This window comes from Oncorhynchus clarkii, chromosome 21 (assembly GCF_045791955.1).
Source record: "Oncorhynchus clarkii lewisi isolate Uvic-CL-2024 chromosome 21, UVic_Ocla_1.0, whole genome shotgun sequence".
Classification (NCBI taxonomy): Eukaryota; Metazoa; Chordata; class Actinopteri; order Salmoniformes; family Salmonidae; genus Oncorhynchus; species Oncorhynchus clarkii.
In genome coordinates this window covers 24,368,820-24,380,077 of record NC_092167.1, presented here as the reverse complement: position 1 = coordinate 24,380,077, position 11,258 = coordinate 24,368,820, and the positions used below count along the sequence as shown (strand labels likewise).

General features: G+C 38.9%; 1 protein-coding gene across 2 annotated transcripts in view; it reads right to left on the bottom strand.

Annotated features, from left to right (window-relative positions):
• Nucleotides 1-9,804: 9,804 nt before the first annotated feature.
• Nucleotides 9,805-11,258, bottom strand: part of LOC139378780 (ankyrin repeat and BTB/POZ domain-containing protein 3-A-like) — a 219,250-nt gene continuing 217,796 nt past the window's right edge. For both annotated transcript variants that reach the window (XM_071121275.1, XM_071121276.1), the window contains one exon: nucleotides 9,805-10,482. In XM_071121275.1, the coding sequence (XP_070977376.1) occupies nucleotides 10,252-10,482 (231 nt within the window). In that variant the 3' untranslated portion in view covers nucleotides 9,805-10,251. The remainder of the gene's footprint in view (nucleotides 10,483-11,258) is intronic.

The following is an 11,258-nucleotide window of genomic DNA, read 5'->3' as shown; positions in this document are numbered from 1 at the left end:
GCCGTCCCTGGCGGGGGTGCGTCACCTGAGTGGGTTGAGTCACTGATGTGGTCATCCTGTCTGGGTTGCCCCCCCCCTTGGGTTGTGCCGGGGCGGAGGTCTTTGTGGGCTATACTCAGCCTTGTCTCAGGATGGTAAGTTGGTGGTTGAAGATATCCCTCTAGTGGTGTGGGGGCTGTGCTTTGGCAAAGTGGGTGGGGTTATATCCTTCCTGTTTGGCCCTGTCCGGGGGTGTCCTCGGATGGGGCCACAGTGTCTCCTGACCCCTCCTGTCTCAGCCTCCAGTATTTATGCTGCAGTAGTTTATGTGTCGGGGGGCTAGGGTCAGTTTGTTATATCTGGAGTACTTCTCCTGTCCTATTCGGTGTCCTGTGTGAATCTAAGTGTGCGTTCTCTAATTCTCTCCTTCTCTCTTTCTCTCTCTCGGAGGACCTGAGCCCTAGGACCATGCCCTAGGAATACCTGACATGATGACTCCTTGCTGTCACCAGTCCACCTGGCCGTGCTGCTGCTCCAGTTTCAACTGTTCTGCCTTATTATTATTCGACCATGCTGGTCATTTATGAACATTTGAACATCTTGGCCATGTTCTGTTATAATCTCCACCCGGCACAGCCAGAAGAGGACTGGCCATCCCACATATGCTCTCTCTAATTCTCTCTTTCTTTCTCTCTCTCGGAGGACCTGAGCCCTAGGACCATGCCCCAGGAATACCTGACATGATGACTCCTTGCTGTCCCCAGTCCACCTGACTGTGCTGCTGCTCCAGTTTCAACTGTTCTGCCTTATTATTATTCGACCATGCTGGTCATTTATGAACATTTGAACATCTAGACCATGTTCTGTTATAATCTCCACCCGGCACAGCCAGAAGAGGACTGGCCACCCCACATAGCCTGGTTCCTCTCTAGGTTTCTTCCTAGGTTTTGGCCTTTCTAGGGAGTTTTTCCTAGCCACCGTGCTTCTACACCTGCATTGCTTGCTGTTTGGGGTTTTAGGCTGGGTTTCTGTACAGCACTTTGAGATATCAGCTGATGTACGAAGGGCTATATAAATCAATTTGATTTGATTTGATTTGATTAATACCCAGCAGGCATGGCTGCTCAATGATATAGCGCACTCCTTTTGACCAGGGCCCTGTGAGGCTTAGTCAAAAGTAGTACACTATATAGGGAAAGGGATGGCATTTTCGATGCAGCCCAGATCCGGTGGTTGCTAATCGGATAAAGCCTGTAGCCTTTCTGATTCAGACATACCTCAGTCCAACCTCCCAGAGTGCTCTGGATCAAACAGCACCCAGCTGCCAAGGAAACCTAAGATGCATTATGCAATTTAGGATTTTGATTGAAAAAGGGATAGAAATAGTATTTTAGGGTTTGACCTTTCATGCGTGAGTTCCAAATATCTCTAACGGTCGCCCCAGCGTGAGTTTTTTTATGCATGCGATGTTAGAATGTTCTCTCCATTCCAGAATGTGATTGATACGTAACAGTACATTTTATCCGCGCTGCCCTCAAACTACAGCATGCAGCCTGTTTATAGGTTGTTTCAACTTCACTTTCAAATTATTTTCTAACAAGTTTTTATTTTCTAAAAACAGTTTGAATTTAGGTGTGTTCCGCCTCCTCATTCATTCACATAAAAATATTCATTTTTACTTTTGCGGACAATTACATTTTTGGGACATTTCTGACACGGACAAAATTCCCCAAGCACTTCCCAATTGTTTGTGCAGTTCACGTCTGCAAACATTTGCTCATCGCTCGTCAGAACAGGATCTGCACACGTGTTCACATTTTCCATTCCACATTTCTATTGTAGCGTACTGTATGTATGGAGCATAATATATTTGTGTATTTTCTTTATCACCGCGGACACGTGAGGTAACGTTACTCATTTTATAACCTTTATGGTGTTATAGTCAATCGTGCTTATGTAGCTACATTCTTCCATTAGCTCTGTAAAACAATGCTAATTGCGTCAGAGAAGTATTATCTTGTATTGTATTTTGAAGCTACATGGCCTTATGACTCCCAAGTGGTGCAGTGGTCAAAGGCACAGCACATCAGTGCTAGATGCGTCACTACAGAATCCCTGGTTCAAATCCAGGCTACCTTTCTATCAAAGTAAGTGCCTTATTACGTTATAATAGTTTCCGTATGCCGTTTCTGCTGTAGCTCACTGTATGTATGGATCATAATATATTCCTTATAACTGCGGACACGTGAGGTAACGTTACACATTTTATAACCTTCATGGTGTTATAGTCAATCATGCTTACGTAGCTACATTATTCTATTAGCTCTGTAAAACAATGCTAGTTGTGTCAGGAACTCTTAGCTTGTGTTGTAATTTGAAGCTACCCTGGCCTTATGAATCCCAAGTGGCGCAGCGGTCTCTGGCACTACATCTCAGTGCTAGAGGCGTCACTACAGACACCCTGGTTGAAATCCAGGCTGTATAACAACTGGCTGTGATTGGGAGTCCTGTAGTGCGGCGCACAATTGGTCTAGCGTTGTCTGAGTTTGGCCATCATTGTAAATAATAATTTGTTCTAAATTACTTGCCTAGTTACAGTGCCTTGCGAAAGTATTCGGCCCCCTTGAACTTTGCGACCTTTTGCCACATTTCAGGCTTCAAACATAAAGATATAAAACTGTATTTTTTTGTGAAGAATCAAAAACAAGTGGGACACAATCATTAAGTGGAATGACATTTATTGGATATTTCAAACTTTTTTAACAAATCAAAAACTGAATGAACTCAATGAGCTGAGTTAAACGCCAGTATGTAATGGTTTTGGGTTGGACCACAATTCCTTGGTTGTAATCGCACGCGCAGGGAACTCCATTTTCGCTTTGACGATCAGAGGAGTTGCTGTAAAGGCTTTTTACGTGCAGCTGTATTTCGGAAAGTTGTAGTTTCAACGATTTCATTGAAGATATCCTGGCGAATACTTCATGTAAAGCGAAGTTAAACTCTAAAGTAAAAGTGAAAGTGAGACAGATTTTTTGTTTGAGGAATCTTGGAGTGTTATCATTCAAACGAACTGAGGAGCTGTTTCTGCAAGGACAGGATTGGACCACAGTTCCTGGATTGGACCACGTACTTCTGGACGGGTAAGTGCTAATGCCGTTTTATGAAATATACAAATATATACAGTGCCTTGCGAAAGTATTCGGCCCCCTTGAACTTTGCGACCTTTTGCCACATTTCAGGCTTCAAACATAAAGATATAAAACTTTATTTTTTTGTGAAGAATCAACAACAAGTGATCATGAAGTGGAACGACATTTATTGGATATTTCAAACTTTTTTAACAAATCAAAAACTGAAAAATTGGCCGTGCAAAATTATTCAGCCCCCTTAAGTTAATACTTTGTAGTGCCACCTTTTGCTGCGATTACAGCTGTAAGTCGCTTGGGGTATGTCTCTATCAGTTTTGCACATCGAGAGACTGACATTTTTTCCCATTCCTCCTTGCAAAACAGCTCGAGCTCAGTGAGGTTGGATGGAGAGCATTTGTGAACAGCAGTTTTCAGTTCTTTCCACAGATTCTCGATTGGATTCAGGTCTGGACTTTGACTTGGCCATTCTAACACCTGGATATGTTTATTTTTGAACCATTCCATTGTAGATTTTGCTTTATGTTTTGGATCATTGTCTTGTTGGAAGACAAATCTCCGTCCCAGTCTCAGGTCTTTTGCAGACTCCATCAGGTTTTCTTCCAGAATGGTCCTGTATTTGGCTCCATTCATCTTCCCATCAATTTTAACCATCTTCCCTGTCCCTGCTGAAGAAAAGCAGACCCAAACCATGATGCTGCCACCACCATGTTTGACAGTGGGGATGGTGTGTTGCTTTTACGCCAAACATAACGTTTTGCATTGTTGCCAAAAAGTTCAATTTTGGTTTCATCTGACCAGAGCACCTTCTTCCACGTTTGGTGTGTCTCCCAGGTGGCTTGTGGCAAACTTTAACCGACACTTTTATGGATATCTTAAAGAATTGGCTTTCTTCTTGCCACTCTTCCATAAAGGCCAGATTTGTGCAATATACGACTGATTGTTGTCCTATGGACAGAGTCTCCCACCTCAGCTGTAGATCTCTGCAGTTCATCCAGAGTGATCATGGGCCTCTTGGCTGCATCTCTGATCAGTCTTCTCCTTGAAAGTTTAAAGGGACGGCCAGGTCTTGGTAGATTTGCAGTGGTCTGATACTCCTTCCATTTCAATATTATCGCTTGCACAGTGCTCCTTGGGATGTTTAAAGCTTGGGAAATCTTTTTGTATCCAAATCCGGCTTTAAACTTCTTCACAACAGTATCTCGGACCTGCCTGGTGTGTTCCTTGTTCTTCATGATGCTCTCTGCACTTTTAACGGACCTCTGAGACTATCACAGTGCAGGTGCATTTATACGGAGACTTGATTACACACAGGTGGATTGTATTTATCATCATTAGTCATTTAGGTCAACATTGGATCATTCAGAGATCCTCACTGAACTTCTGGAGAGAGTTTGCTGCACTGAAAGTAAAGGGGCTGAATAATTTTGCACGCCCAATTTTTCAGTTTTTGATTTGTTAAAAAAGTTTGAAATATCCAATAAATGTCGTTCCACTTCATGATTGTGTCCCACTTGTTGTTGATTCTTCACAAAAAAATACAGTTTTATATCTTTATGTTTGAAGCCTGAAATGTGGCAAAAGGTCGCAAAGTTCAAGGGGGCCGAATACTTTCGCAAGGCACTGTACATCTGGATTGAAGCAAGTTTCAAATTTGAGTCATATGGGATACACATGGTATACACCGTCCAACAAAATGCGTCCTTATTTTTTTTATTTCACCTTTATTTAACCAGGTAGGCCAGTTGAAAACAAGTTCACATTTACAACTGCGACCTAGCCAAGATAAAGCAAAGCAGTGTGACAAAAACAACAACACACAAAGGTACAACAACACAAAGGTACAGTCAATAACACAATAGAAAAATCTATGTACAGTGTATGCAAATGTAGAAGAGTAGTAAAGGCAATAAATAGGCCTTGGAGGCCAAAAAATTACAATTTAGCGTTAACACTGGAGTGATAGATGTGCAGATGATGATGTGCAAGTAGAGATGCTGGGGTGCAAAAGAGCAAGAGGATGGGAGTACTTGCAGGTTCTTTCTCCACAATAAGAAAAATTAAAAGATAACATTACAAACATAAAGTAAATGGCATAAATATTGTATTTAATCAACGTTTCAGTAAAAGTGGAGGTTTTAGCCATACGGCTAATTTTCAACCTCAGTCCCTGGGCAGGTTATTAAAAACAATTACAACACAGACAAACATTGAGCAGTGAGCACACACAGAGTAGTGGACAACATAGGACAAGCAAGACGTAGCATACAGACAGAGCAACATAGAACAAAAAGCAACAAGACAAAATACATAAAAGCAACAAAGTGTTTCCACACCTCACAAGCTACAGACAACAGACAACATGGAAAGTGACAATACACAGCTAGGGATTATGTTCAAAAATATGATTGACGATATGATACACGTAACATTAGCTAGAGAGCTAGACAGCTAATGTTAACTAGCTAGCTAACAGTATGCTTTAAAAGAAACTACAAACCTCAGATTTCCCACTTCCTGGTTGGATTTGTCTCAGGTTTTCACCTGCCATATGAGTTCTGTTATACTCACAGCCATCATTCAAACAGTTTTAGAAACTTCAGAGTGTGTTCTATACAATACAACTAATAATATGCATATATTAGCATCTGGGACAGAGTAGCAGGCACTCTGGGCACCTTATTCATCCAAGCTACTCAATACTGCCCCCCTGTCACCAAGAAGTTAAATGAAGAGTTGATGAACTGGACACTTTTTTTAATAGCATAATTTTTAATAGTTGGGCTTGGGGAGGGTATCAATTCAGGTCAAGTAATATTGCTCAAGTTCAAGTTACGGGTCATTAGTGTTAAAGTTGAGTTGCAAGTCATCATATTTGTGACTCGAGTCTGACTCGAGTCCAAGTCATGTGATGCAAGTCCACAACTCTGATGCAGATCACTCAACACTATACACGTCATTTACTACCAACTATCAACTGAAATGGCTGCAACAGATAACAAAGAGCTGCAGTTAGTTTTGGAATGGGTAGCAAGGAATAAGTTAGTTCTAAATGTTTCCAAAACTAAAAGCATTGTATTTGGGACAAATCATTCACTAAACCCTAAACCTAAACTACATATCGTAATGAATACTGTGGAAATTGAGAAAATTGAAGTGACTAAACTGCTTGGAGTAACCCTGGATTGTAAACTGTCATGGTCGAAACATATTGATACAACAGTAGCTAAGCTGGGGATAAGTCTGTCCATTAAAAAGCCCTGCCTTATTAACAACACTATCAACAAGGCAAGTCCTTTAGGCCCTAGTTGTCGCACCTAGAGTAATGTTCAGTGTCACAAATACTTTTTCTGTGGTTAAACCAACTAGGCTCGTAATTAAAAAAAATTAAATGCATTTACAGATGGAATACAAGTTTGTTAATTAAGGCACATTTAAAGTTCACATGTTCCAGAAAGCATTTCTGCACACAAAAATATTTTGATTAAAAAACGTTTACCTTCAAATGCCTCTCCTGTAAACTAATGCCTAGTTTCAAGAAACGAGTCACATACAGTAACAGTCAAAGGTTTGCACACATTTACTCATTCCAGGGTTTTTCTTTATTTGTACTATTTTCTAAATTGTAGAATAATAGTGAAGACATCAAAACTATGAAATAATGCATATGGAATTATGTAGTAACAAAAAACAGTGTTAAAACTTCTTCTTCTGACCCACTGGAATTGTGATACAGTGAATTTAATTATAAGTGAAATAATCGGTCTGCAAACAATATTTGTTGGAAAAATGACTTGTGTCATGCACAAAGTAGATAACCAACTTGCCAAAATTATAGTTTGTTAACAAAAAATGTGTGGAGTGGTTGAAAAACAAGTTTTAATGACTCCAACCTAAGTGTATGTAAACTTCCGACTTCAACTGTATGTATTGCACACACACACACACACACTGTGTGTGTAATTGTTATGACTAGATGGGCTCCTCACATTCTCATCCTTGACTCAAATACTTGGGGCTCTATTCAATCCGAATTGCTTTTTCTCACATACCAAGGTCTGAATTTAATCCGTATCGCGGGAGATCTGCGTAAAAATTTACGCTGACTTTTAAATTAAATCAAGCTCTAATGTAGATATTCCGCGATACGGATTGAATCCAACCCCAAGTCTTTGAGTATGAGCATGTGAGGAGCTCATCTAGTCATAACAATTGCACACACAGTGCACGGCAAATTGATTAAAGATCCAATACAGCCATTTTTATTTCAATATCAAATCATTTCTGGGTAACAATTAAGTACCTTACTGTAATTGTTTTGAAATAAAATGGTTGAAAAAAGCTTAGTTTTGAATTTGTTTGAAAATGCAATGGCAATTTTACATAAAACATTGTGTCAGTTGGAACGTACAGGTGTGTTAGGGAATGTGGAAATCCTTTGAAACAGAATGTCAGATGTTATAAACATAGCATAAAAGTCACATACCCTTCCCAGAGTGTTACTTTGAGTTGTTTAGTATGAGATACATCAAAGCTACTCAGGTTTACGGCCCTGTAGATAGGGTTTGCCTGTGCACTAAAAATGCCAACATTTGTCACAGAAGAACTTTTTAAATAATAGCCCTATTTTTGCAGGGACGTAATACTGCCCTATATAAAATATTAGCTAAATCTGGAGACCTTAGATGTTTTTATAATATTTTTAACTTTGTTAAACAAAGTAACAGTGGACAATCATGAAATAAAACAGTGCTGTGTATGGGGTAGAAAAAACAAATATAATAATTCATTTTTTTATTATTTACACATTTTAAATGTCCTCAAATATTCATACTTAATCACTATTCAACCCTTAGGCTCCAGCTAAAATGGTATGAGTTAACAATAACCTAAATTAAATAACCTAAATTAAATATCACCCAGTTCTTTTTAATAGGTAAAAGGAGAAATCTTATTTTAATGGCTGACATACTGTGCCCTGTTTGACCCAAAGCCAGTTTTGTGGTTTCTTCCCTCTATTCTCTCTGGTCATGTTGATTTAGAATAAGTTGAAACATATGGCTTTAAAGCAATCTGAAATGGTGTTCTATGACATTGCTTGCACAGCAACTGTTTTATTAATCTATGTCCCTGGAATTATATTGAAAATAGATATCTAATAGATGGATGTTGCTTAATGGGTAACACTTTATTTTGATCATCTGTAGATGCTCTACAGACTGACTATCTACAGACTATCAGCAACGTTTCAAATTACTATCTACTAACCCTAACTCTAAACCGAGTTGCTTATCAACAGATAGTTTGCATCTACAGATGGACTACCCAAAAAAAGTGTTACCACTTCATGCACCATAATACCTTATGCATATTATACATACAGTATATCTCAATATCTACACGTGATTTGACAATGTCTTATCATGGCAATCAACTATTTTGGGGATCACCTAAGAACTACCGTGTCACCTTTTAACCTTGATTATTTGGAATGCATCAGTAGTTGCACAGTGTAGAAGGAAAACATCCCATGCTTGAAATCCTACATATATCAGAGACTAATACCTTTTACTCACTTATACCAATCTGCATGACACACACATTTTGAAAAAAAGTCTTAAACAGAAGAATCTAAAGATTCATACTGTACATTTAACATGCAACGTTGCATTACCAGAATTGAACATTTAAGAACAATGTTTGAGCAGGTAACACATCCAACAAGAGCAATGCTGTTATCCAAGCAACTGTAGGTGAATTAAATATACTGTACATTAGTTTGTAGAAAGAACAACCAACAGAATTGACTTTCATCACATATTTACCTTGTTTCCCACAATTACAGCATGAAGACCCTTCCTTCTCGAGAGTGCCAGTATGAGTCTGACTCGTCATAGCTAGAAAACTCTTCACTTCCCTCCAAAGTAGTCTATGAGGTTGGCTCTGCTGAAATGCAACAGTAGGGTAGGACAGTTGAGAGGTGTCATGCAAATTATTGACATTGTTTATAAATATATCATAAGTTTGGTCTAAGTTGAACATCCATGTTTCAAGCATAAATGGATAATGATTGTTGGGAGTACAGTTCAAGGAGCACTGAAGTATTAGTCAGTTCTGTAAATGTTCCATCAGCTTTATCGACGACTGAGTGAGATGCTGTCCCACACATGAAGATAATGAGTTGGCATATGTGTTTACATTCTCAAATCACTCTGAAATCATTGCTACAATGCACTTCCAAAGAATACACTTTAAAAAAATAATGTTGTTTTTATTGTAACTTAAAAACAACTTATGGTAACTTTCCGTTAATGTAAAAAAAACTTTGATTTAACAGTACATTATTGAAATGTAAAGTAATATACTGTTATACCAAAGTTTCTTTGGAATTTACAGTAACATACTGTGTCTTTTTTTTACAGTAACTGGCTGCCACTAAGTTACCATAAAAACAACCAGATTTTTTTTACAGTGAACTTTTTGTGGTTGGTTTAGTTAAAGTTAAAGTTTGACATTTTTTCCTTTACTTTAGTCACCTGCTCTGTCACCAAACAGATTTGCATCCCAATTATACAAACAAAAATATTACAAAGCCAAGTAAACTCTCATACCAGATACTAACCACTGAATGAGTTCATTTTTCAAAGTAGAGTTTTTATTCTACAAGTTATTCCACTCTTTCAGCAAAAGGGACCTATTCTACGTATGCATCTCATATGAAATACAATTGTACATTTTATTATCATGGGCATATTATATGCCTGTAACAAGTCATACATTTTTTTTTTATATTTCCTTTATGTATTCGATGGTGCAGTGACGTTAGAGGAGTATTACAACAATGTTCAAACCTGTAACAAAGAGAAGACAATGGAGCTGTCAGATGGCTGGACGCTGCAGTGTAACTCTGCAGCAATGTTGTGAAGCGTAAGCACCCAGACCTGTCACATAAACCAACAGCACTCCCTAGCGTGGACAGGTAGATGGACAGGGTTTGAAATAGCAGTAACATTAAAGGGATGTTATGAAAATGTTAACATCAGGGGACAGGTGAATGAACTGGGGTAGTGGATGTTGCAGTAACATTACTGGGTGATTGTAAGTGTGTTTAAATAACCCAGAGAGGTCACACAATGGAGCCCTTGGAGGAGGAGAGGTGAATTGACTGGATGCGGGTGGCTAGAGTTTTCTCCAGGTCATGGAGGACATCGGAGATGGGGCTCAGGCAGGGTCCGGGGCTCACAGTAACAGGCATCTCGTACAGTAGTTGTTTGAAAGCCTCCACCTCAATCAGCAGCACCATGTTCTTCAGGAAGTAGCCTTCGATGAAGACCGCCAGCTCATTGGCACAGAGGAACTAAACAGGGCATAAGGATACAGTCAGAACCTTAACTCACTCTGTCACAATGCCCTCTCTACGACTTGTGTTTTTTTTTATGTCTGATATATACACATTGTATCATGCATGGTTATCTTGCCTTCTTATGTTTTATACTCTTTTACTGTACACTCTTAGAAAAAAGGGTTACAAAATCTTTGCAGAGGGATAGGGTTCTACCAAGAACCGTTTATCAGAAGAATCATATTTGGAGGACAATGATTCTATGTAAGGCAAAGAGTTCTACATAGAATCTTTTTCATCCGAAGAACATTTTTTGGAAGAAAAGGTTATTTGATGATTATTTGAAGGCAAGAAGGATTATTTGAAAGGAAAGAAGGGTTCTACGTAGAACCCTTCTGCATCTGAATAAGCTTTTTATTAAATGTTTTTATTTCTTTTAAGTAATAAGCATTAGTGTTTACCTCAGTGTTTAACTTCTTCGATATAGGGGGCGCTCTTTTAATTTTTGGATGAAAAACTTTCCCGTTTTAAACAAGATATTTTGTCACGAAAAGATGCATATAATTGACAGCTTTGGAAAGAAAACACTCTTGCGTTTCCAAAACTGCAAAGATATTGTCTGTGAGTGCCACAGAACTGATGTTACAGAAAAAAAAACAGATAAAAATATACAATCAGGAAGTGCCGCATTTTTTGAAACCGCCTCATGGCAATTACTCCTTATATGGCTGTGGAGGAGCTAGGAGTCAGCTTACCTTTTCCACGTTTTCCCCAAGGTGTCTGCAGCATTG